Source organism: Microtus ochrogaster, linkage group LG1 (assembly GCF_000317375.1).
Source record: "Microtus ochrogaster isolate Prairie Vole_2 linkage group LG1, MicOch1.0, whole genome shotgun sequence".
Lineage (NCBI taxonomy): Eukaryota > Metazoa > Chordata > Mammalia > Rodentia > Cricetidae > Microtus > Microtus ochrogaster.
Genome location: NC_022027.1, coordinates 10,825,923 through 10,853,864, shown reverse-complemented (window position 1 = coordinate 10,853,864; position 27,942 = coordinate 10,825,923). Strand labels below are relative to the sequence as shown.

General features: G+C 44.8%; 1 protein-coding gene across 1 annotated transcript in view; it reads right to left on the bottom strand.

Moving 5' to 3' along the window:
• The window catches only part of Ikzf1 (IKAROS family zinc finger 1), a 90,247-nt gene extending 62,753 nt beyond the window's left edge, over positions 1-27,494 (bottom strand). The window contains exons 1-3 of the mRNA XM_005359204.3: positions 27,410-27,494; positions 13,741-13,794; positions 5,188-5,307 (exon numbers count right to left, since the gene is read on the bottom strand). Of these exons, the coding sequence (XP_005359261.1) occupies positions 5,188-5,307; positions 13,741-13,780 (160 nt within the window). The 5' untranslated portion in view covers positions 13,781-13,794; positions 27,410-27,494. The remainder of the gene's footprint in view (positions 1-5,187; positions 5,308-13,740; positions 13,795-27,409) is intronic.
• Between the last annotated feature and the right edge of the window lie 448 nt (positions 27,495-27,942).

The window sequence follows — 27,942 nt, the reverse complement described above, 5'->3', positions numbered from 1 at the left end:
AATATATACATATCATATATGTATTACATACACATGCCAATATGTCACACATGTATACATATATACCACACATCATACATACACATGTGCCATATAACATATGCATACATAGCATATAAAAACACATATACACACAACACATGATACACACATACACATATTTCTTACATACCTCACACATATATACCACACACATACCATACATGTTTATGTATCACAAGTACACATGCATAAAAATATTACACATCCATAATCACATATGTGTACATGTGCACAGATATACATATATATGCATATGCCACACACAAAAACACATAAACAAGCACACACATATCTACCACAAACATAAACAAACACACATCCATCCATCATACATATAATACATAATCTCCACGTATGCAGAAGCAAGTAAGCATGCACACACAGGTGCTGGCAAACAAATAACAATTTGCATTTCCTCCAAGGTATGATCCTAAATTCCTGCTGCTTGGTCTGCACTGTGTAAATCCAAGCCCAACCCAAGATGGCACGTGTTGCAGAGTCACTTCCAAGATTAGGCATAACCAAGTGTCAGTGAAGATCACTGTGACTCCCACTAGTTGACAGATTAAGGGAAATGCAGAAGGCAAAAGCTTTGGTTGGCAGTCTGCAATTCTCATTCCTGGAGGCTGCAGACACCCATCAGCCTCTTGGCCAAATGTGGAAAGAGAAAGAGGGTGGGAAAACCATTTTTATAATACTACTTAGTATCTCATATTTTGAGAAATTCATGAACTAGGGATACTTCTTGGCTGGTTGGGATATGCCTATAGAGTGGGAAGGGCACGCCAGTGGCTGTTACAAGCATTCCAAGGTCGAGATGGACAGAGTGTGACAGATCTGCCCCACTGAAACCACAGCATGGAGCATTCAGCTCCGAAGAGGAACAAGGGAGCAAGAAAGAGAAAGCAAAGTGCACAAAAAGTCAACCTACATTCTCCAGTCATCCCCAGAGAAGAGAAACCGGGGTCAGCAGCGGCTCCTGAGGCTGGAGATGCTGCCTGCTTGCACCTTCTGTCCCTGCACTCCCCGCAGCTGCTCAGATACTGCCAGATAATGCTTCTTCCAAGCTGAAGTGGGGCTATCGCTTCAGAAGAGATGCATTTCTCCGATAAAAACAACTTCCTCTAGCTGCTGATTAGATAAGGGGGCTCACATCCGCACTTGAAGCCAGCTGCCCACTCTCTAGCCAGGCCTGCTGTCTCTCTTCAAGTCCTGAAAAACTCCCTCCAGCCCTTCCTCCCTCTCCTAGGCCTAAAGGAATCCTCATAGCTGCCACCCACCCCGAGGACCACCCTTGCCTGCTTCAAGATGACCGTGGAGATAGGAGAAATGTAAGGATGATAGTGTGGGGGGGGGGGAGGAGGGGATAAGCCTTGGTGTAGTAAGTATGTCTGAAATGCCACACTGAAACCCAGAGTTTGTATGCCAAGTGCAGCCCAAGCTACACACCACCCCCTCCATAGGAGAGGACCTTGGCTCCAGGACTATCAGTTAGTTACAAAATAAGGGACAATATATTTTACATGCCCTCATGTAACATAATACCATCTACACTGTTTCAATCCTGCCCTCACGGCTGAATCAGTGTAATGAATGGAGCAGAAAACAAGCCAAAAACAACAAACGAACAAAATAAAAACCAAGATCAAGGTTTTTACACACGTCCTTATCTCTGTTAGGGTTCCTAGAGGAACGGAAAATGCAGATTTTACTTCGTACCTTCTCCCCACTTCCATTTAAGCTAAGGAGAGCCAGACTCTGGCACAAGCAAGCACTCTTTAGAGGCTGTGCAGCGCCCGCCTCTCTCAGAGCCAGCAGATGAAGATCAGACTGAGATGAACTCAAAGGGAAATGGAGAGTTACACAGCCTAGAATACACACCCCATCGCAGTGTCCCTCCCATTCCTTCTGTCTGGGTTCTGTACAAGGCTGTCCCAAAGTCAGGGGCCAAGCAGCTCCTGAAGCCACCACTCAGGGTGATTTGGGAACACCTAGTCCAGCCTTGGGCAGGCCTATGCCTCTGGTGGCTTTTCCCCTGGACTCTATGCTAAGCCCTGCCCTTGCCTGGCCTTCTCATGGCGTGTGTCTGTGCTGTTAGCCTGGAATCCCCCTCCCTACACTCCAGGTCTCTTCTCGCTCTGCTCGGACTTCCCTGTTGTGGTTGCATTCATCATGGAGTGTTGCCCTGGATTCTCAGTGTTGGCCCACAGGCCTCAGCTTGTCGGGTAGGAAGGGCTTTGCAGCTCTGGTCCCTTCTAGGTCACAAGGGGCAAGAGCAAACCCAAGTCAGGAGAAAACTCCCCAGAAAGAAGTAGAACTGAGCAAAGGAGGGGAGTGTGGAACTGCTATTTTCTTTTCCAAGTCACCCAGCTCTGTCTAGACCTCAGCTTGGATATCGTCCCACAGGAAGGCCTTCACGAGGCCCTGGAGTTCTGTGCCAGTGCAATGGGTTCTGCACTCCCTGCAGCAAACAAGCGAGACTTGGTAAACTCAGGGCTGCCTGAAGAGGTCAATGGGTGCTTCCTCAGCTTCAAATGGTTTCAGACACAACCACTTCAGAGAGCTGAGAGTTCTCTCAATTTTAAAGAGACCACTTCAGAAAGAACAAGCCGCAGTGTCATTAAGTAGACCATTCTGATGACTAAATCCCTGCTTGCCAGAAAGTTCTCCTTTGGGTCTGACTTAAATTCTTCAAGCTGCCCTTCAAATCTTTTGTTTCTTCTCATTCAGACTTTGAAGAAAATGGAGGGCCAGTACTGGTGTGTGTCTTGCTCTGCATCTGACTGTCACTGTAGCAATATTTATACATAGATCTAGGGTGGCCTGTCAGCATCATTAGAAAAAGCAGCAATGTGTGAAACCCTAACTTTCAAGTCCTGGGAATGACCCACTAACCAGCTGGGGGTTGGGTTCTAGTGTTTCCCACTGCTGATTTTCTTACTTGATCTGCTCTTGTCTGGTGCTAGAGACGCTTCTGGGATGGGTCACAGCTGTCAACAGCAGGCCTGCCTCTCTCCCATTGAGTGACCCAATCTCCTCCACCCTCACTGCTGCTCAGCTCTTATCATGCCTCCCTAAACTGTCCATTCTGATGGTTCATACCCTGGTTTGAAGTCAGTCTCCCCTTCGGCACTGTCCTATTATAACACATTTCTCTCTTTCCTGGCTGATATCAGTTTGCTTATTTTATGGCTTCGTCCCCCTCTCTCCAGACAGGGTTTCTCTGTGTAGCCCTGGCTGTCCTGGAACTCACTTTGTCTACCAGGCTGGCCTCAAACTCAGAGGTTCACCTGCTTCTGCCTCCAAGCACTGGGATTAAAGGCGTGCACCACCACCACCTGATGTACGAATTGGTTTTTAATGAATAAATCCATTGTCTCTTCCTGATGACCTGTTGCCTGTCACTCTCTCACTCCTGAAGCTACACTGAGCCCCTTTCTCCAGGGCTGTAAATCCTGGGATACACAATATACGCTTTCCCTACCTTTTACTTTTTGTCTGCCATTCTGTCTTCTGCTTTTTTTTTTTTTCATCTGCCCCACAAAGCCATCATGGGGCATGTGGTAGTTACTGTTGCTCACATGAGGAAACCGAGGCTTGGGGAAGATCCTGAGAGTCACAACCAGGGACCAGGAATCTGGAATGTGTCCTTTCTGGGACTGGCCCTCCCGCACGACCACATCCCTCTTACTGACTCCCCAGCTCCATGGTGACTCTTGCTTCCTTCTGCTGCCCTCTGCTCCCACTTCAGACTCTTCAGCCTCCTGATCTCCTGGCATTTCTGACTCCTTGGTTCTCATGAGCCATACCATGGGAGAGTGTGGTGAAGTACTGCTTCAACTTTATTTCCTTCAATCTGTGAATTCCCCTATATGTTATCTTCACACCATTCTATTGAATGTGATAGTCTGCAAGTTATGAAACCCACAGCCTGCAGCTTACATGTGGAACAGTTGGCGCTCCTTCAAGAGTCACACAGGACCAGCTGGCCACCATGTAATGTGGCTGGGGGCGTTTGTAGGGTGGATCCTCTCACCCCTTTCCCACATCCTATCTGTCCTCTGGGCTTTTTCTCAGTTTTCCTGGCAAGGGACTCTTTGGCCTCTAGTTGCCCAGGAGAACCTTTGCTCCCTTTATTTGTGGGGCCCACTTCAAATGGCCGGCCCTGTCTTCAGGGCCAAGACAACGGCAACTGTCAAGTCAGGCGAAAAGGTTTACCGGGGCCTTTTATCTTCTCAAGTTTGAAAAGACTGTTTTCTAAACTCCGCCCTGGAAGGAAACTGAACTGAAAACCATGCATGGGGACGGTCAGGGAGAGGAGACTCTGGAAATGACAAGTCCAAAAGAATTCCCTCACCGAGAGTACCTGGGATTGAGTGCTTTACTTGGGATGCAAGGGACACAGTCTGTCACGGAGTCAGCCACGGTTGGTCCCAGGGATAAGGTGCCTACTGGCTTTTGCTGGCACTCGTGACCCATTCATCTATGACAAGTGAAGGACACGTCTTCCTGCTCTCCAGGAACCAGCCTTGTTTTCGGTTCCCTAAAGCATGCCTGCAGCATGATGATTCTGCAGAGGCTCCATGACAGCTGTAGGATTGCAGGGCAAGCCCACCTCTTTCTCCATGAGAACCAAGTCAGCAGCCGGACTCTAGCCGGGACGCTCTCTGTGTCGCGTGGTCAAAGGACAATGCCTTCTGTTTCCCAGAACGAGCCTCTTGCTTTGTGATGAGAACCACAGGCAGGTTGTGAACATCTGTCTAAGCCTGGGTTACCTTGGAAAACAAACCCCTATCACACAGGGTGCTTCTGGGACTAAACAAAGGAGATCTCTATGTTCCAGCCCTAGCTGAATCCCTTGATTTAAACTGACCTTTAAATTTATGTAAATGTGTTTCAAAAGGTACCCATGCTAGTAGTTCAGCACGTGGTAACACCAAGACCAGTTGCAATAAGCAGAAAAACACCTTAAAATAAACGCATCAATTAAAACAGTTTGCCCAAGTCCCAACTTTAGGAAACCCTGAAAAATGAGTGAGCTCAGAGGGCAAGCGGGACTGACCACACCTACCTTACCCTACACAGCAGCCATTTCCTATCTGCAAGTGTGTCACAGCCTGAAGGACACCACGGTGACCCACTTACCCATGCCTCGCTCACTCTTGGAGTTCTGCTGTGATCCAGAGGTGGTGGAGAGGTCTTCGGGGACAGGCATGGGTTCATCCCCTTCATCGGGAGTGTCACTGACTGGGGGGCTCTCCTTCCCTGTAGACACAAATCAGAGATTGAGTTTCCGGCGGGCACAGTCAGCTGCTGGGAAAACCTTAGTGCTGGGCTTCCTCAATGGCACGAGAGGGTAGCATGGAGGGGTATCTGCTCTGAATTGCTGCCTCCCTGTTAGGACCAACACGTACTTCTCTTTCTAGGAATGAATACCACTGCCAAGCAATAAACAAACACCAGAGAACAAAGGTTTACACAAGGCAAACAACACCTATAGCCTTGGCTATTCCTGGGACTAAGTTACTACATAAACATTGATATATTACAGGGCAGATGTCGTGATGTCATTTTTCCAAAGGAAATCAGCTTTTAGATACTCTCGATACATTTAGGTGTTACAGAGCTATTTCTACAATCGTATTTGTAATGGGCACATGAAGGGTTCCATTTTTTTTCCTGCTTTTGACTCTATATTTATTTTATTTTATTTTATTTTTTATGCTTTTAAACAACACTGAGCTGAGCATTCTATCCTTAAAGGCACCATTGTGTACTCTTTGGAAGGGTTACTGCTGGGCCAATGGCACCTGTATCTCCGAGGCTCTGCATTTGCTTGACAAACTCACAGTCCACACAGAGACAAAAGTTTGTTACACTTCATGAAGTAAGGTTTCCTCCCTCCCTCCCTCCTTCCCTTTCTTTCTTTCTTCTTTGCTATTACTTGACAATCCCTTACACCTATATACAACATTTGGTCATTTTTGCTCCCCGTTACCCTCACATCCCCCTCTTAATCCCACTGACTCCCTTCTCCCCAGGAATCTTTGGCTGGATTAAAATGAAGTCCCTCTAGCTCTTTTAGGTATGAGAACAACACAGTGAAGCTGTCATTGAAAAGCTTCACCTTTCCAGAGCTGTTTAAAGGCGTTAATAGACACAAACGACACAGGAGACTCGGCTGGTGAGGCCCTAAGCCTATGTTCACTGATCCACAGTAGCTACTACAAAAGACAGTCTTGCTTAAGAGACCAAAGGTAGTACCAATATACCAGCTGTGTGCCTGATTGATGAGTTGGCAACTTGGCCCAAGAGGCAGAATGACCTCCACACAGACACTAACCCAGACTTTTGGGAGCACATGCAAAAAAACCATTAAAAATTTCTGAGAACATGACGAGACACGGTGTGAAGACTGGATCAAGTCACAAGAATTGCGCCAACATGTTAGGAGATGGAGGAGAGCAGTAAACATCTCAGTGCACGAGACAAGCATTACTGGAATCTTTAAAATAGAATCTGTAAAGGCACCAAGGACATGCTTTGGGGGATAGCATTACAATGTCTAAGAAAGAGACATCACAATGTAATATCCCAGGTTAGCTGTGATGAGAGCAACTGGCATATTTTCAGAAAGAGCATTATTGGGTATATTTGGATAGCTGATACAAGATAAATAGTTAAAGACGGGGTAAGATTATAATAATTTCCCAAAGAAAAGCAAAAGGCCCGAGAGACTGATCGAAAGTGTTGTGCTAGAGCCTGTGTTCATTGGTTCATTGGTCTCCATCACCCTAAATAGATGACCTTTAAAGGAACAGTGGCTGGATGTGTGGCCTTGGCTCTCATCTTCACAGCAAGAGAGGAAAGATGTATCCGGGAGGATGCAGAAGGCATACGACGCGTTTGACAACTCTTACTTTCATACAGAACCATGGCCCAGAATAAAGGTTTTCAAAGTTTGAGGACTTTAGGGAGGGGTTCAAAGATACTGACCACACAAAATCCTCAGCAGATCTTCTTTATAATATAGACACAATGCAGTGGGGAGGGAGGAGTCAGATGAACAATGACCTATACCACTTGCCTTCTGAAAGGCCAATGAAGAACCTCCAAAGAGGAAAGGGAAGAGGGAAATGATGTAATTATATTATGACCTCAAATAAAAGAGAAATAACTATAAAAAAAGAGCCTCCATCAGATTGATAGTGGGGCCCTTGGCAACGGAGCCACAACTTGAGAAGCTGGTGCATAAGTTGATACACACAGAATGTATGGAGCATTGGGTTCCTGTGATTAAGCAGCTCTTACTAAGACTGAGTGGGAGTTGGGGGAAGGAGAAATGGAATTGCTTTGGCTTATTTTGTTATGATGATCTTTCCTATAACTTCTGGACCCATGGAGATGCCATATCACACTAGAGCTCGGAGCAGGGTATGTGTGATAAAGATCAGGTGTTAGCCAATGAAAGCATGCCACACTTCCAGCTCAATTCATGTTGAGTTGTGTGCCCCTCCCAAAAACCCCAAAACCCGAAAAAACCCTCTTAGTGACCCATTTTTAAAAGTGTGGCTGACCCATCTTTGAAAGAACAATATCAACTACGTCTTAGGGAGGATGTTCATAATAACAGCTGTGTTTCTTAAGAATCACAACTGGCTCAAGTCATTACACTAAAATGCCAGCTCCACAGCATTCCTGAGCTTACATCTCCGTACTTTATCTTTTCCCTACGTGGAGGACGAGGTGTAATAAAAACAGTAGGGATCGTGACTCTAAAATACCCGTGGGCCAGACTGATCAATAGGAACTCTCAGAGCAGAAGAAACCACACAGAGAGGTGAAGAATAACAGATCAGTCCCCATGTTTCTAGGGGCATGGAGTACAACACCATACTGGAAGGAACAAAACCAGATGTGTTCACATGGCAGCCGAGAGCGTGGCATTAATTCAACCCTGCCTCACCTCGGCTCGCTGATGGTTTTTAAGAGGTCCTCTGATTTGCCTAAAAGCCCCCCAGTGTGAATTATGTTGCAGAGCCATTCGTCTCTCTGGGGGGCTCTGTGCCCAAGGACCTTTGCATTCTTTTACTGCTGGAAGGTCTTCCTGAGGAAAATGTACCATTTCATGGAGACCTCCCTGAGAGGCAAAATCATTGTGCATGCTACCTTTTGCTCCACTCATCATTTGAGCCATTTCTTTATAAAAAGGAAGTGCTAGGTCAAACCAACACAGCCCCATCATGGATACACTGAGGGATCTGGGCTACAGGTCTGAATAGAGCAGCTGAAGAGATGGTGGGAAGAAGAGATGGCGGGAAGGAGAGATGGCGGGAAGAAAAGATGGCGGGAAGGAGAGATGGCGGGAAGGAGAGATGGCGGGAAGGAGAGAGGGCCACCATTTTAGAACTCTCTCCTCAGGCAGAGTTGGAGGACTCTGGATTTTAGCCTCAGAGGGTTGTGGAGAAAATAAAGTTAACAACGAGTGTGAACGCTAACCTGTCAAGCTCATGGTGTCATTCAGTAACCTATCGTGCACCACAGAAGCATAGGCTATGGCTTGCACCTTTACCCTGCAGCATGAGCAATGGGGTGGAGAAAGCAAGACAGCAAGCATTTAATAAGTCACGGAATAGCTCTGAAGAGGCTAGTGCAATTTCACTTACTTGGGAAACAAAACTTCTGGCGAAATTATAAATGTATCCATTTATACCTAATTTCCCTGTTGCCTTTTTGTCAAGTACGTCTTTGAGAAGTTTCTGTGGTCAAATTAAAGAAACCGTGCCCTTAATCTGAAACTAAAAGTAAATGATTTCTCAAGTAGATTATAATTTACCCTAGCTACCCAGCAAAGCTCTGGGAATCTCTCCCAAAGGCTGTGTCTTTAATACACCGAGGGGCCTAAGGGAACATAATACTGGGGTAAATAGATGCTCCCAACACAGAACAACCACGCTAGAGAAGAGTGAGACGCTTGGCACCTAGGGCTGGAGTAGGTTCATACTCCCATGGAACTTTTTGTCAATCTCCTATCAGCCATGTTTTGGTTTCCTACAATTTGGAGATAACTACATCCTCCTTCAATGGGTTTTTATATGGTGAAAACAAGAAAATGCTTAGGCTAGTATTGGGCAATTCAAAGTGCTCAATCAATGTTATTTACTATGATTAACAGGGCGGGATACTTCCATTGTTATTTAATAGACAGGAGGCTTCTTTCCTTAGTCATCTTTACAGGGTGTTCTCCTTGTGTGCATGTTCCAACAAACACATTACAAACAGCATTAAGATAATACCAAATACACAAATGGATGGATCTAGAAAACATCATATTGAGTGAAGTAACCCAGACTCAGAAAGACAAAAATCATATGAACTCCTCATAAGTGGCTTTTAGACATAAAGCAAAGAAAAACCAGCCTACAATTCACAATCCCGAAGAACCTAGACAACAATGAGGACGCTAAGAGAGACATACATGGATCAAATGTATATGGGAAGTAGAAAAAGACAAGACCTCCTGAGTAAATTGGGAGTGTGGGGATCATGGGAGAGGATAGAAAGGGAGGGGGAAGGGGAGAAGAGCAAAGAAAAATATACACCTCAATAAAAACAATAAAAAAGAAAATATCAGATACATAGTTCAGGCGATGGGACCCAGAGGAGCCTCAGAGAATCACTGGACAGAGTCACTGCTGCAGTAGGAGATATAGCAAGGTTTAGGAGGCTTGGGTTCCATAGCTGCAGTCAAAAATAGGTGTGAAGATGGCCTTTCAACTCCTTTGTTTTTTTCCTATAGACTGTCTCTTTCTTTAGAAGGCAAACAAAAGCCCAAGCCATATGCACGAGTAATTGGAAAAGACTGGGGTAGAAGAGAAGGGAAGAATAGCTAAAAGTTAGGGAGGAGTTACCCAAAGGAAACGACAGCTTTCTTTAGATCCACACGTGTTCAACTCAAAGTCTCAGGCCTGCAGGCAAGGAGAGCTTTGATGCCCCAATTTGTAAATATGCTTAAAACACTGAGGGGTTCTTGGTGATTATTTTGTAATTTTATTGCATGGTCCCTGGGTGAGATCACTATAGATGACTGGTAAGGCTGGGCACACCTGTAGGTCAGAGCCTATTCCTATCAGCGAGCCGTTTCCAATTAGTGGACTCAAGTCAGTGAGCATGATCTGTAGGGCCTGTCACCCTCTAGGATTGTCCCCAGCCCCTAGGTGGCATCAGCTGGAAGAGAGTCCACAATGAGGATAAATGCCAGGAAAGAAGAATCCAAAGGGCTTGAAAACAGGGGCTTAGCAGGGTCTGTTTTTTAAATATTGCACATGTTTGGGGGACGCCTATGAAACTGCTGATATTTGAACATTTTATGAAAAAGAGAAAGACTCAGTAATACATTCCTCCCTGTGCTATGTAGAAAGTTAACCCCCAGGCTGAGAATATAGCTCAGTGGCGGAGCACTGCCTCGTACAAGCAACATCCTGAGTTCTGTCCAGGGTTGCACCCAGGGCTACTAGAAAAACAAAACAAAGAAATCAAATCAACTCCTGTTTAACTAAATGTGCATCCCATCACACAACTTCCCACTGCCTTCCCAGCCTTAGCAGACAAAGAAGGAGACCCGGTTTGAATTGGAAAAGTATCAGATTTACAGAAGAATAAAAGCGGTGTTTAATCCTTCCTAAATGTGACACACTGTACGGATGTTCTAGTCATTGTTTAGAATGTGACACATTCTATGGATGCCCTAGTCATGATTTAGAATGCTCAAGGTTGAACAGAACCCAGCGGTTCCAGCAGGGTTGGAGAGAGAGTGGTTCCTTTGCTATGGGCATACAGAGAAAATTTCAGACTAAATCTTTTCAAACAAAAAGAAGAGTGAAGGAGTTTCCTTTTTTAAAAAGCTGTTTGTTATGCCTGCCCCAACTGTTCTCTCCTTTAGGGCAATCCACAATGCACTAAGTATTCAGCATAACTTTTAACAGCATGAAAAGGAAGTTCAAGAAAATAACGCATTTCTAAGCCTCGGGATCAAAACCGAAAAATGATGGTACTGACTATTCTTCCGAGCTAACATGTTAGAGGTAGTTTTCAAGGCTAAGGTATATTTGTGTCTTTATTGTTTTAAATTTCTTACCGATACCCAACAATTGCTCAAGTTTTTGTAGTACAGTGAGATGTTTGAGATTTCGGACATATATGCAGTGCATAACAATCAATACATGTGTGTGGCACATCCCACAATGCCAGACTCTCCATTAGAGTGAGCAAATTCAAATTCTGTCCTGTAGGTATCTACATTGTTGTCAACAGCAGCCACCATACTGTGCAAGAGCACACTTGCGTTTCTTTCTCCTAGCTAACCATGCTTCGTATCCACTGACCCACCTCTCTCTGCCTATGCTATGCCCCTTACCCCCCAGCTTCTGGCAGAAATCACTCTCTTTCAACTTCTTTTTAAAGAGAAATGTTCAAATATGACACAGTTTGTCCCCAATAAACATAAACACACTGCTTACTCATTGGACAGCTTTGAGGAAACAATGGCATGTCTTTTATGGGATAAATCATGGAAATAAGTTTAAAAGGTAACTATAACAGGGGCTAAAGACCATACAAAAGGTGGCGGCTTAGGTGAGGTAATCTGGTTCCTCTGCAGTGTATTCTTTTTGTTGTTGTTGTTAATTACAAACACGCTGTGAGCATGTTACCTCAATAATTCGCCACATGTTCTGTGAAACACTGACAATATTGGGGGTTTTCTGTCTGCAATGTTTTTTTCTTCTCTTCACTTTGTTCTTTGCTCACCTTTTAGGAAGCAGCTTATGGTCTTACCTTACTGATTTTTTTTTAAAATTACACTTTCTCTGTGTGCGTATATACAAGCACACTCACGCACAGTGTGCATGCCATTGATTTCTAGTTCCTGGACGCTTTCACTTAACTGAATGCCATTTCCATCTATTCATGTTGTCTTAGATGACAGGATCCCAACCTTTATAACTAAATGGTACTCCACTGTATACACACACCCCACTTTATCCACCGATGGACATTTGGGTTGATTTAATCTCTAGCTTATTGTTTGGACATCAGGACATCAGAATGTAGGTGCCATGTGGACCAAGAGGTCTCACTCCCGCTGAGTGCATTTTGTAAAAGTCATCTGAGGTCAAAGACATAAAGAAAAGCAGAAGAAGAGAACCAACAAAAGGGTTCTTCTTGCCCTTAAAGTTTCTCAACATCCCTGTTTTTGTGACATTCGAGGCAATCCGGCTGTAATGGGTGAGCCCAGTGGGTGAGGTCTTCCATCAGTAGAACCCATGCTTCTTCCCTAATTATGTTTGGCACACACAGTTTTCCTGGGCTTTGAGGGGTGGATAGGGAAGCTAAATACAAAGTTGCAATAAACTAAACAGCATTTCTTTTTCATTTAACCACTTTGCTTAAAAAGCATAAAAGAAAATAAAGCCAAATAACTCTGAAAAGTACAAGATAAAAGCAATGTCTTCTTCCTCTCCACACACGCCAATCTTTCTTTTAACCCACAGCTTCTGGGGGGAAAGTCCAGGTTAAGATGTACACTCCAGAACCACTGTAACTGTTCACACAAGCATGTAGAATGTATGTGTACACACGTGTGTGGAACTCATTTTCTTCTTCCACATGGAATCATACTTTGCATCTTCTCCACTTTCATATACATTTCAGATTTCTTTCCATACTTGCACATTCATATCCTCCTCTATTTTAAGTGTTAAGGGTACAGGTCTGTGGACATACCATGGTTTTTAAGTACTAATAACAGCGCCACAGTGTGCTTCAGTAAGGGGCGGGACTCAGGGCATGCAGGTTCTCTGGAGAGCAATGCAACACCATACATTCAGGGCAGGTCCCCTAGAAGCACCCACCTGGACCAATTGGCAAACTTAGAAATAAAGACTTCCTCAAAACCTGAGGTGGGGGGTAGCTGGGCCAAGGCACAGATGGCAGGCTGATCAGTGACACATAGAGGCCAGGCTTCTAGGACTGGGGAATTGCCTGGAGGCTCTGAAACAGAAATATCAACCAGACCTCCAAGTCCAGGAAGCCTGCTTCCAGGTAGTGTGCTGATCCAGGGCCAGGCAGGAATGGACTTCATCTGCTCATCATACAGGAACAGAGCAGGATCTGCTGCATGGCACATGCTCAGTGCTACCCCACTGGACAGCCTGGGGCCTGACTTGACTTTCTCCCAGCCATAGCTTTCCATTTTCCAGGTCTTGTAAGAGGAGAAGACCTCAGCAGCTATGTTTTTGCCTTCCTCCCTTGGTAAGTCCTCAAACCCTGAACTGGGCCCAGTTGGTAGGTGCGCTTTCTTTGCAAGCTTCTGTCTCCTATTCTTCCTCTCCCATCTTTTACCTCTTACATGCCACATTTTGGCATGCATTTTAGCTGTTTGATAGATGAATCCATCATAATTTTCTTCAAAGCACAGTATTTATTTAATCCTTTCCGAGTTGCTATCAGAGTTGACACCATAACTCATTTCACTTGGGAGGCTTTTATGCTCAGGCTCTCAAACAGGGATGCTTCGAAAGTTGAAGTAAACACTAACACCCATCCCATCTGGGCATTTTCCTTTACTACAGTCTTGCTGGCTCCCCCAGGCACAGCCAGCACAGGTTCTGGACACAGGTCTATCACCCAAGGTCTCACCTGAAACTTGGGACATGTCTTGACCCTCGTCAGCATCCATTGCGTTCAGATTATCTGTGAAAGAAAAGAGAGGAATGGATTTAGTTTAAAGCAAATGAGAGAGAGAGAGAGACAGAGAGAGAGAGAGAGAGAGAGAGAGAGAGAGACAGAGAGAGAGATTGTGCTATTTAACAACAACACTATCTAGCAAGAAGAATGCATTTTTTCCTCTTCACATACTTGCTGGAGTATCAGCCTAGCACAGACCTTGATCCTTTAAAAAACAGCATTACAAAGATTTATAAAAATATCATTACAAGCACAGGAGGACCAAATTTGTTATTTATTGTTAATTTCCTACTGCATAATAACCCAAAATGCAAACTGACTGCAACAAAATTAAGCAGAAAATTAAATGGCCCTGGGTCATTGTAGGCACAGAATTCATTCTCTTGGCTGATCCATAGTTATGTTCTTTCTAATTTACTGAGCATGCATCGATGAACCTTGAGTCAGCTTGGTGACACGCGTACAATCAGCAATCAAAAAACGAAGCAATTTGCTGAAGAATGTCTCATTTACCCAGGCAGGCTGCATATCTGAACAGCAACGCACTACCTCCATCAATAATGAATACACCTCCAGCCTGGCAGATGGGCAACACGCGCTCTGTCCTTGTCCCCCACCCCCCCAGACACACTCCTCTGCTCCAGCTTCAGATCCCACCAGCACTCTCTCCCACAGGGAGAAGTGACAGAACTAGCCAGGAGAGGGCCCAAGCCTCCTGTTTTGCAGGCCTGCGGCTGGCTCCTCATCTTGGTTTGAACTGAAAACACCCATAGGAAGAGGCTGTCCTGTAGCAGCCATGGCAAATGATCCAGGACTATAGTACAAACGACCACAGACACCAGAGAGGGACCCAGAGACAGAAGGGAGAGAAACGGCGGCGGGACTTGGCTCGGAGGCCACACCTCAGAGCATTTAGGTGCCCTTAGATGTTACATTCTTAGTTCACAACATCTAGTAGCTCGATAAGAAATCCATGCCCAGCAGAATTCTGTGGTGGCTTCATTGAGTCTCTCACCATGCTCTCAGGCTATCTGCTTGAGAGTCTAAGCCCAGTGCCTTTGTTTTTACCCGGGGATCACAATTTCTCTGCTTCAGCACGGTGGATATGAGCTGAGGCCTGCTTTCATCAGAGACCAGAAAACTGATGGGGTATGCCAATCGTTTGGAAACCATGTGGGTTTCCAAACCAGTAGCGCATATGTAAATAGCTCTATATAACACAGAATCATATGGAAGGCAGGGTTTGGATATACACAGCATATGCATATATTCATGTGTTGTATATATTATCTATATGTATACCGATGCCATATATTGCTAACATGTATTTTATGTGATGTTATATCTATCCATCAATGTAAAACTTGATGTCTCTTTTTACATTTTGTGATATACATGGATAGAACACATATATTTTTTCAAGAATATGGTCAGCTCTAAGGAAGGCTTCTGTGCAGAGAAGGGTTTCATCTGTTTCTGAAAGGCATTTCACTGGTCTCACCAGGTCTCAGAGAGCAGCCAGGACTACAGGGAGACAAAAACCCCGTAGTACACATGTGCTTCAGACCCCCAGTGAAGGTTCAGCAGCCACCGAAAGGAAACAAGCCATCCCTAGAGGCAATCACCAACCAGTATAAGAGCAGCCAGAAGTTCTGTGCCCAGAGTCCCACACCTTTCTGGGTAAAAAGGACTCAATTCTTCTGAACAACGATAAAGGACTCAGAGGAGAGGCCTGTGTGGTGGGCTGAGCTGCACTTGTGAGAGCTGAGACCTTATTTCTGTGGCTTGCTGGCCACAGATGAACTGGTTTATGAAGCTCATCAAAAGTTCTGGGATGCCCCAGTGTTGGCAGGTAAAGCAGAACTCAATGACTTCAACACAAAATGTCTGTAGTGTGAACTTTGAACTTCTTGTGACATGAATGAGTTTTCATGAGGTTTTTTTTTTCTTTCTTTCTTCCTTTTTTTGGGGGTGGGTGGGAAGAAACTCATGTAAGTTCTACCACTTAGGACTCATAATATTTTTAACTTTCAGCTCTTGTTCCTGTGTGTTTCCTATGCCTTTCATAAAATAAGACACTAAATGCATTTCAGAAGTATTTTTATTTAACTACTACATAGTACCACCATTATATGTTAATGGATATTAAAGGCCTGATTGACTAGATCATAGCCCAGTATAATATACCCAAGTTCCTTCCTACTCCAAGGAAAACAAACGTTTCATCAGGCTGTGAGTACCTGCCCTCCCCTCAACAGTATCTTATAGACACAGCAAGCAGCTCTTATGGAACAGGCACACAGGGAAGTTACTTGGAGCAAGATCCTACGGGCAGTGTGGCCATCATGGTACATGACAGGATGCCAGCAGCTCGCCTCTGCCCTTGGTTGCTTGGCTGGGTCGCCTGATGACAGTCCCGCTTCCAGCCAGGACACATGGACCCTCATGACACAGTCTACCTCACCCTCTCTGGACTTGTGACTAGTACAGTCGCCAACGGGGTCCCTTACTTGGTGTAAAGTTCAACCATTAATAATGTTTTCAGATACTTAACAACAAACTAAGGGCCTGAGTGTGCCTACACTGTGTCCTATGGATTCTCAGCCTGACTTGTCTGTCATTGCTGGAGTGACTTCTCAAGCCCCTCAAACTTCCCAAAACTAAAAATCTGCACCATTTTTTGGGGGAAAGACTAAAAAAGTAATCCATTAAGGGCAGAGTGAGAGGGAAATACATTTGATTTCTTTCAAGGGAAAACTTACAAAGGTATCTGGAAGGGTCCTGAAGGACCCTAACCCATTCCTGGGTCCTATGCTGACCACCAGGGGCCGCTTACAAAATAAATACCTACTTAGCACCTCTTCTCCCATGTAGAAGTGGGATTTAAAGGGCCGGAGAGATGTCTCAGCGGACAAAGGTGATGCTGCCACACCTAGCCCCCCCCCCCAGCTCTATTCCTAGGAGCCACGCACTGGAAGAAGAGAACCGACTTCACAGCTGTCCTCTGACCTCCACATGAATGTGCACACATGAAGAAAAGAATCCACTTAAAAACTTCAAAAATGAGAATTCAAGCTCAGTCATGTTATACTCTCAGATAAAAAATAAAATAAAAAAGCTTTCGTTCACTAAAAAGCATTAACCACCAAGCAAACTAATGGCATGTTTTCCTCAACCCTGACCCATCTGGGAAGTTAGCATCTTCGGGGCTGGGCAGGGGTGTCAGAAGGAACAAGCGTGTCACAGAAACCTGCTGCGATGGTCCACTCTGCACGGGAAAGGCAAGCAGTCTCAGGTAAGAGCCAACCCAATGGAGAACATACCACCGTATCAATAAAATGAGCTCTCACCTGTGCAGTTCTTCTAAACATGAATGCTTTTATTGTTTCTCTGGAGCAAGCAGTTCTGAATCTTGCACAAGGGGAAATAGATGCAGAGATAAGTGCAGGCCAGCGTGACAGAGGCTGCCCAAGGCTGGCCCTTTAGGACAGTGAGCAGTGAAGCTTCCCTTATAACCCACCATCTCTCCAGACCTCTGCATTTCCTGTCTTCCTCAGTCAACTCTCCTCCTGTCTCTGTTTCTGTGTCTCCCTCTCCCTTCCTCTCTCTCTCTCTCTCTCTCTCTCTCTCTCTCTTTTCTCTGATTAAACAGGGACAAACAGGTTTCATTTCCCTGATTCAGACAGAAGGAGTCAACATGTCACTGATGTTAGGGAAGAGGTATGGAAGACAGGAGAATACGTCACAGGTTTCAGACCGCCAAGGAAGGACCCCATTGCACTGGGGATCAGCCAGAAAGCACAAACTCAAAGCTTCTGCAGCCCATGGGAGACTCCCTGGGAAACCAGGAGCCTTTCTTTCCTCTTGCCACACAGAGGCCACTGCCACCAGGCTGGAACCTGGCTGGCTCCTGAAGAAAAGCATCCAACAGCCCTGGGCAGTTGCTGCCTCCAGGTAAGCAGGCTGGCCAGGAGTTCCTTACTGCTGGCCTGGTCCTAACTTGCAAGGCCCAGAGGAGGGCTCACTAGAGCCCAGGAGCACACAAGTCCCCAAGGGGTGCAGCAAGCACCTCTCCCAGTGGGGCTCCATGTCATAGCCCACTGTCTTCTTCAGAATTTTCTCAAGCTGAGCAAGCCTAGATTTATTAAATCAAAATGGAAAAGGAGATGCCAGCCGGAAACCACAAACGTTTGTCTTTTCAAGTTAGTTTAACATTATTATGGCTACCAGAGAACTGCTAAGCACATGGCACGGAAAGCCTGCTGCAGGCAGGAGGGATGGTCGGTCGGGGGAAATCAGCTTCCACTGTACTTCCACAAGCTCTGAAACCTGCCCCCTGGGATTCAAAAACACCATACACTAACTTTTGTATTTGTTTTCAAGATAAATGCCCTTCCCTGTCTTGAAACGGCCTTGCGATCTCCCTGTACAATGATACTCCACAAGGACCCATGAGGACCTGGTCTATAGCCAGAAATGGAAGAGCACAGGTACCTTTTAGGCAGATCAGTATATGTGAGGTGTTTGAGAGGGACACCGTTATGTTTCCTGACACGGTGAGACCCTGCCTTGCCTTGCCTTGCCTTTTACTGGGCAGCCTGGCTCAGATCCTAGTATGCAGTGAGCATCTCCCTGACAATGCCTATTTGTCAGGGAGACCTGTTCTATCATCTCCATTTTACAGAGGAGAAGACCGAGGCCCAGAGCAGCGTCACAAAATAGGAGCAGCCAGCCCAAGGCTATATCCAACCAACAGCAGAGCTGAGCTCTGAAATCATAGTCATCTGGGGACAGTATGTACCTCTGCTATTCCTGCTCTAGGAACTGTACACAAGATGCAGAGGGGACAATATCCCAATGTCTGACCGACAAGGAAAGGCGCCCCTTATGTTTGGCCAGAAAATAAACTTGCTCTCAGCAACAGCCTGAAACCAAGACATCGTTTTCACAACAGAACTTCTGCAGCATAATTAAATTCTGGCTATGTAGCTACACACATGTGCCCAGTGTGTTTCTTTCTTAGGGGTGAAGCTGCTTAAATACTGGACAGTACTTGCTCTGAAGGTAGTTAAGTGTCTCTCTCTCTCTTGTGTGTGTGTGTGTGTGTGTGTTTGTGTGTGTGTGTGTGTGTGTGCGTGTGTAGGGGGAAATGGGGTGGGTCTAAAACCATAATCTATTAAACATGTCTAGGTTACAGACCTCTGTAATAAAACACATTATTTTGCGAGATACATGTCTTTTCACCTGTACACTGAAGATTTTACATTTTTTGCAAATCTATCATAGCGTGCCATGAATTACGCTGTGTTTTTCAAAAGGAATGCTCCACCAGAAAGGCCAGCAATATGCAAATCTTTGTATCTAGTCACAGACCTTCTAGGTTTGCGGAACAGTCTGACAAAGCAGGTTGGGAAACATAAAAACTTCTGAGCACTCCTATTTCATCTCTGATTCTTTTCATTTTACCAAAAATTAGCTGCCAATCTACACAGTTTCATGATTATTTCCCAGGGCTTCGCTGGTGCAAATAACAATGAAAAACAAGATTTAAACAGGAGCATAGGAATCCAATTTAGCGTTCACCACGCCCCTCCCCCCCGACATCCAGCTAAGCTGCAGAAGCTCCCATAGTCTGCTCTGTGAACCTTCTTCTCCAGGGCAAATCACTCAGATGTGGAGCCCTGGCTTCACATTTTTCCCTCTGTGGGCAGGAACTGATATGCAAAAGGAGAAGGGTCAAAGGGAAATGAGGAAGTCGGTCATGAATACAGCAAGGGGCCAAGGGGATGCCTCAGTCAGGACCTGAGTTTAATCCCAAAAACCCAGGGAGAAAGCCTTGCCTGGCAACTGTAATTCCAGTGCTGGGAGGTGGGGACAAAGGGTCCGTGAGTCTAGACAGCCAACCAATGGTGCCAGTCAGGGACAGACTCTGGCCTGGAACCATGGGGGAGAGACTGAGGGAGAGTCTCCATTTTGACTTCCGACCTTCACACACACGTGCGTAGACACACGCAAACACACACACACACACACACACACACACACACACACACACACACACCTGAGAGAGAGAGAGAGGAGATAAAATAAAAAATGCTTCCTAGTAAAAAGCTGTAATTGAGCACCTGCTCCGTGATGTGAAATAGAAAATGGTGGACCCAGGCATGGAGGCTAACACTTGTAATCACAAGACTTTCAAAGGGACACATGAGTTTGAAAGCAGCCCAGGCAACTTATGAGTTTATGAGTTTCAGGCTAGCCTGGGCAATGGGGTGAGCCCTCCCCCCAGGCCAGAGGAAGAAAGAGAAGAGATGGTAGATCGTACACAAGAAAGACGATTTTAAAAATGCAGACACTGGAATTGGAGACAAGGGGCCCCTAAGTGTCCTGGCATGGCCGTCATTCTTCCCTTTGCTCTCTCCGCCATCAGGGAAGCCATGCTCACACAGCAAAGCTGGGTTTCCTGTCTACCCTGCACATGGGCCACCTACTCACAGCCACTGAGGAGAGACATGCAGAGACCATTAACGTGCCTCCTGATTTGGACCATCAATACTGACCACTTCTTAAGTAGCTTCCTCGTACAAATACAAATGGCTTTTCACACTTCATCACTTAAGGGAAAGGAGAATGAGTTTAGAAACATTGTCTTCTGCTCTCTCAGTGTGGAAGACAATTATGCACGGCCAGGAGAAGAGTGAGAGAAGGGAGCTGTAGCACAAATGAGATTTCTATCTTTAAAACACAGCAACGGCTTCAGGAGACTGATTCACAGAGATAATTCCCAAAGCGCTGATACTTTGTAATTGTTCTGAAGACACAGCAGGGCCCTGTTCTCCCGAGTTCCTATCTGTTTATTTTAATAGAGGTAAGTACAAGCTTAGGCCATTATTATTTTCTTATGTGGTAAGGGGATGTGGTGTCACAACAAATACAGTATTTCTCACCATGACTATAGTATAAGCAAATCTTCTCAAGTGGACACTTGAATATCCAACCTTAAACTGTATCTGCTGGAGAAAAAAAAAAAAAAACGCTTACGTATCCATAGCATTAAGAAAGGCACACCTCTGATGGTGGTTGCCTACAGTGCTAGGCCAGTTTATTTGGTTTCATTTTATTTAGGCCTAAAAAGGTTAAACCCTGCAGATCTTCATAGGAGCATCCCATTGCTCGGGAATACTTCCACATAGACTTAGCAAACGTAGCCGAGCAAGCACTCAGACTTGATTTGCTCACGGATGACATTGAAATGCACTTCCTAGATACCAGCACACACTGCTTTCCATTTTACTTTTCATTTCCACAAAATGGGACACTGTTGATGTGCCAGCTCAGGGCCAGCACTGAACTAACTCATCGTGGTCTCTTATTCTCTGAAACACAAAAGGCCATTTTGGCACACCCCAGACATAATAAGGAGCATCTAGTCTTTGCTCCACAGAGGAGGACAAATATGGTTGTCCTGCTCGCTATCACCCAGTTCGGGTAGGCCACATGGACTCTGAGGCCATTTCCCCTAAAGTACTGGAACTGGTGTTTTATTGACAGCGACTTCAAAAATCATCAACTGTCATCACAAAGTGAAGGAACTTTTTCATGAAAACTATTAAAATATTAATCTATAATATTTTCTCATTTCGAAGCTATGTTCACAATATTGTAACTTACATTCAAAAATTGAGTTCCCTAAATCACATTATGGTCTTTTAAGGGTTTAGTACTTTGGAAAGTTACTTTTCTCACTCAACTTCTGGTGGGGTAAGTAAGACACTTGTTGTGTCAATAGAGAGAAAACCAGTTATCTATTAATGACTACAGGCAATAAACCGAATGACAGAAAAAAATAACACTTGACTATCTGCAATGGCTTCCGAGTGAGATCCTAAGGAATGTCTACACGTTTTACTTCATTCTATGGGACGGCTCAGTAGCAGTGTCCCCTGGCCCAGACCAGGGAGCATTCTCAAGACATTCACATCAACATCACACATCATGAATAAGACCAAGTGCAACATGTGTTCACCCAACCCAGGTTATTTGGACGGATATTATAATCTTTCACCTTCTGCCTACAAGGTCCTCATGCAAACTCAGGAGGGTCATCAGCTGAATCTCATGGAACCTTACAGCTTCCTCATTTGTTCGGTTACAAAAATCGGCGAGTCTATTTATAATTGGGCAGGAAAAGCCCTTACCCTTTGAAAGCCAAACATAGGGAAGCTTGGTTTTGATGCCGGCTTGGACTGTTCTGCAGTCTTCCAACAGACAGCATCAAGGAGTTTTCAACATTCTACATCTTTTTTTGTTCTTTAAAGTTCATTATTTTGACAAAAATTCCATATGCTTTTAGTAAAAGTGAAAAGCAAAAATCCTTCAAATTCAGTCACACATATAGAACAACCTCGTGGTGGAAAAGAGCCAGAACTTTCCAAATCATGGTTTAAAAAGTAACAGACAACCTTTGCTTTAAGGACTGGAGATACAGAAACCCTGACTTGAAAAACCAAAAATAAAATAAAAATAAATAAATAAATAAATGAAGGAAGGAAGGAGCTGATACTCAGCAGCTGGTTTTCACTTGATGAAGTAGGATACACAATTTACCTGTGTTTACAACAGGTCTCTCTGAATATCACTTTAATTTCTACTCTACACAAAACTCCTCACACACAAGGGAGAAAAGGTCACTTTTTTTTTCAGACTGAAAGTGGGGCTCACACTAGGGGGTCGATGGCTTCCTCTCCTTTCCATTAAAAGCAATGGGACACATTGCAGAGTGCCACAGGTAAGCTTATAAAAGGTCAGCTCCTCACTTTCATGTCTCTTAAAGTTGCTAAATTAAACATTTTTTTCCCATTAGGTTGAAGGAACTGTCTTATGGGATTCAACTTGCTCCAAATTTACCAGCGAAAAACGATCGACAGAAAATGATCAAAACTTGCGTAGTTGGTACTCGCAGAGTGCCTAGCTTTGGCAAAAGGTCATTCTAAACCACACAGTTCCTTTTCCAACAGTTTAAGCATCACAGAAAAATGTCACAAAGTGTAGAATCAGTGTAGAATCTAAAAAAAACGCAACACACACACACAGACACACAAATCTACCTGATGCATAGAAAGACTTTGAAGAACACTCTTTGGTAACTGTTTCAATAGTTTAGTCAAAGTACCACATACTAGAGAAAAATAAAAGGAAACAATGAGAAGGGGAAGAGTGTGTGGGACAGAAAGGAAATCAGACTGGATTGGGACAGGGACAGGCTTCTCTTCAGACTCGGGAGTCCTTTACCCCTAGCTCTTCAGCCATCCATCTGAAACTTTTATTTTGAAAATGGCGGCAAGTGTCAGATTTGCTGCAGCGGTGAGCTGCTTTCTGAAGAAAAGCATCTCACTGCACACTCGGTTGAGAAAATACGGAGAAGCTCTTTTGCTCTAATTAGGGCCCACTTTAGGCAATTCGTTAAGCCGTGGCCCCATGCCACAAGCTGTCAGGAGGTGGAGCATGGGGCGAACTTGAGAGCGAACCCACAGATGGAGTCTAATGATGCTTTCCATCAGCCCAAGACAGGGAGCTGGGCAGGAGTGCCAGGGAGGCTCCCGGTGAAGCCTGCTGACCAAAAATCCCAGCGGAAAATGGAAAGAGCATTGGCTAGGTCAAGCCAAGCAAGCACATCGAGACAACAAACCCATGTGACACTCACCAACAAGCTTGGGCCTCCCCAAGGCCAAATAAGAGCAGTCTCTCTCTCCCACACAAATCCAGACTTAGTCTGAGTGCCCTCTGAAGAGCCACCCGGGAAGGATCCTGGTCCAGGGCTGGGCCTCAGATCCCTCTTCCTCCAAGGTCCCACTGCTGCCTCCACTCACCACTGGGGCTGAGAGAAAGGTGGAACCAGCAGCCAAGTATGCAAAGGAGGAGGGAAGCTGGTTTTCTCTCAGGGAAGCTCACACAGGAAGGGAGCCAATGCTTCCTGTCCTAACCAAAGTGAGTTCAGAAATCATTCGGATGTCTGATTTGTCAGACATAGGGTGGAAAGGAGGTTGACTGCTTTCTTTAGTCAACGGGAATTGTGACTTCCCCCCTAGCAAGACATGGCCATGGGAGAAAAGTAGCTGGGCCAGGCCTGTGAAGGAGAAGCTCAATGGCCTACATGCTTGAGACTTGGGCTTTTCGATATTTTTTTTTTTAAGCAGTTTATCACCGTGGGTTGAAGACACACTGGCATCCACTTATTTATTACAGTCAAACATGAAAATGGGGAAATGTCAAAGAAAATAATTTGCCAGTTGTCTTTAGATTATGTCCCAGGGCAGCTGTGTCCCTTTGGGACTTTCTCACGAAGAACCAGTGGGATACCCCAAACCAGGGCAGACATACATTTCTCCCCTTAGAAAGTTTTTGCAAATCATGTTTGGTTGGCTGGTATAGTTCACTTGTGACAAGCAGTGCAGTATGCAAAAATGCTTACCCATGTCTTAAAAGTAACTGTTCCATTATCACTTAGCAGCTAAAGGCTATCCCAAACAAACACGGTCCAAAAGGAGGCACTGGAATTCTAAGAGCAGGAGCATATATACTCCAGCAATGAGACAAAGAACCCCGAGGTACGAAGGCATGTGCTACTTTTAGATTGAGAGGGATGTGAAGAAGCAGAGGTTTATACGAAGAACACGAGTGTGAACATTGCATCAGCAGCACGGTGAAATAATTCTGGTACTGTTCATATGGATTTATTAGAGTGCTGACCCAAGACTCTAACAGACCCCACTTCTTCATAGCGCATCATCTGTATTTGTGTGTGTGTGTGGTGTGTGTGTTTAATGCTACTTCTCTGATACTCAACACCTAAGATTAAAAAACAATACATGTGTCTTTTTGGAGCAGGAACCAAGATCTCTTTCAAGACGTGAAATGGATTTCTGTCTCTCCCCCTGTATCCTCAGGAGCCATCACTTGTTGCATTTGCTTTTCATGTGTTTTCCTGTGAAATGTAATGCTCAGACAGTGAACCTGTGGAACGAGGCAACGTGAGAGAGCTGCAAAGGAGAACAATCCTGTTCTCAGGTTTCTAGTCAGAGTAGGAGCTTCGGCTAACAGGAGGAACCGCAATGTCCCAAAAATATTTGTCAGTCTTAAAAACAGGCAATAACGGTTCCCAAGGAACTCGGAGGCTCCTGGTTTGCCTTCTGAGGTGAATTCGCTTCCGTCATTCTCCTCTGAACACAACAAGTGCCACTTATTTTACAGAGAGATTGTTTAGAAACGTCAAATAGCAGAGAGGGCATACTGCTACTCACGCACGCCTTGAGGAATCTTACTGACGGCAGTAGCAGTGCTTGAATGTGCAAAATTTGACAAGCACTCAAAACGACCTAATATTATAAAACTAACATTATCTATGCCCAAATCTGCCATTATAAAGAAACCATTTTTATTTTATATTTTAAAAAAGTAAAAAAAAAATAATAAGAGGAAGGGAATTTATGTTAGGTGCTTTTATTTAAAATTAAAACTTTTTTCATTGCCACCTTCAAGCCTCTGTCACTCCAGACAATGTGTGTGATGTGTGCTTGCGCAAGCAGGAGTATATACGAACACATGTAATTTATTTCCTGTATATATTAGTATAAATAATCCTGATCTATATTAAACACACACACATGTGTGTTTAATCCCCTCGGATTTTAGAAGTTCTGACATTCTCATGAACAATGTGCTGTTATATTAACGAAAGATGAAACACGCAAATTCAGATAAAGGAAAATGCTTCCTCAAACCAAAGAAACACCATCCTTACACTCAGTCTCAAGTGAAGTAGAAAACGCAAGGGGCCTACGGACCTGCTGGGCTTTGGATCTTTTGGCCAATAAATTCACTGTGATCTTAATTTTTCAACAATGGAAATGCGCAAGAACGACCACCATTTGCTTTCTCTTTAGGGCCCAGTACACAAACTTCTCAAAAGAGTCAAACATCCCTCTTCCACTCTTTATTAGCAACCAGTGTCTGCTTGTGAGGCCACCACGGTGGGATATTATTGCTACGATGCTCCTAAATTTGGGGGGAGGCTTGGGGTTTGCCCTCCACTTAAAAAACACCAATGAATTATACAAACATGTACTTTGGATTTCTTAACTCTAGGTTTCAATTATCACCATGAACAAAAAAATCAAAACCATTAGACTTAAAACATTGTTGTCACCAGTTCTAGTGAATTTTAAGTCTGGGAAGCACATTTTTTTTTTCTTCTATGAGAAAAGGAACAAACATGTATGCTTGTGGGAAAATATAAAATTATACATGTTTTTATGAAAATATAAAATACTCCATTGTCGTTTACATGATGTACTCCATATTATGTCCTCAACATGTTCTGTGTATTACAGGGTGCTGATCCAATGTAAGGAGATGAATCTTTTGTCATGGATATTTGTCCCTGTTTAAATTTGGAGTCACATATCAAATAATCTGATTTGTTACTGAAACCATTTGGACACATACTAACATAATAAGAATCATGCTTAAAATTTTACTTTAAAAATCTCATAGAAAAAAATTGAATGAATTCAATTAATCTCATAGAACAAATATCGCCAAACAAAGAAACTAACGCAGGCTCTGGGATTTTCTTACAGACTTCAACCCCCTCTCCATTCATAACCCAAAGGAACTAATCATTAAAAGCATTTCAGTGTCTATGAGAAATACTATACATTTTATGCATTTTTGACGTCTTAAATTTTCTTTTGTAGGTATGTTGGACCAGTGAAGCGCTATTTCCCTAACACCACTTTGGTTCTGGAAGTTTAGGACAAGGCAGCTCAAAGGTAAAATACGTTATCTGTAGCAGGGGGAGAAATTACGCGTGGGTAACTTGGGCAAACGGCATGATAAAATTCACTCTGGATGGGCTCCAACCCGAGAGAAAATGGAAAACTGAAAGGGCTTCTGGCTCAGACCTTTTGAATTGGTACCTCTTTGGGTCACTAGATGTCATATCCTGAAGCCTACAAATTAGAAGGAAATCAAGGGCTTATAAGATTCCTTGGGAATTACTAGTGCTTTGCAATTAAAAAAAAACCCACACATTTCAAATAAATCGCAAGCCTATTTGATAACAGGGTCTCCCTGCCAAAGCTCCATGACCTGGGATCACACACTGCCATGAGCAAAGTACGGTTTCAATACCCGGATCATTTCCATTTTGCACAAAGCAAACGAAGACTGAATTCTACCAGGAAAACAAATAGCCCTCGCACCCAAAATAAGGAAAGTCTTTACCCACGACTTTGGAAATGCTTTTTTTTTCTGTGATCTCACTAGATCTGTCCATATAAGCCTAAACATGAGTAGGGCATGCTCTTCATGGGACTCCAGGCTACTCAGAAGTGGCTCAGGCTGGCCTGGTCGCGCACCTGCTTGTCCCAGCCTAGAGAGGCGGAGGGTCTCTTTGGTTAAAGCTCTCCGTCCTCAGAAAGGAAAAAACAGACGTGAGCAACTCGGACACTATGGATTTCAACTGACTTTCCTTTCTTTCCTACTTCTAATTAAAAAAAGAAAGAAAAAATACACCAGTTATCCCAAGTTTTCCTACTGAAATTAATTTGAAAACACTCACGTGGATTTGTATGCCGCGCTTTGGGGGCCAAGACTGATCCTGGGGCGCGAAGAGCAGCCGGGGATCTGGGGCTCCTGTACCCCGCGGGACCTACTCGGTCTCCGCCTACCAGGGCCGAGTGTCCTGGGATGGGCTGCACTGCGCCGGGCTGCCGCTGTTGCCGGCCCGGGCGCGGCCGCGCAGGCACTTGTTAGAGTGCCCTGCTAAGTTGGCCGAGGAGCAATTCCCAGCTTTCTTTCACAATGACTTCCTCAAGTTGCTCACTCTCATTGTTCCCCATTTCTCGCCACACTCCCCGCCCCCGCGGCTCCGACGCGGCTCCGACTCGGCTCGGAGCTCCGGGCCGCCCGGCCGTCCCGCGCTACAGCGCCGCCCGCGGGCAGCGCACCTGGCCCGGGCACACCGCGCCACCACCTGCGGCCGCCCGGAGCGCGCGCCTCTGGTCCCGCACCGTGAAAACTTTGGGGGAGGCACAAGCGACCTGCCTCCCGTTCTGCTTGTCCCGTAGCCCACCCTGCCCTCGCGTACACCTC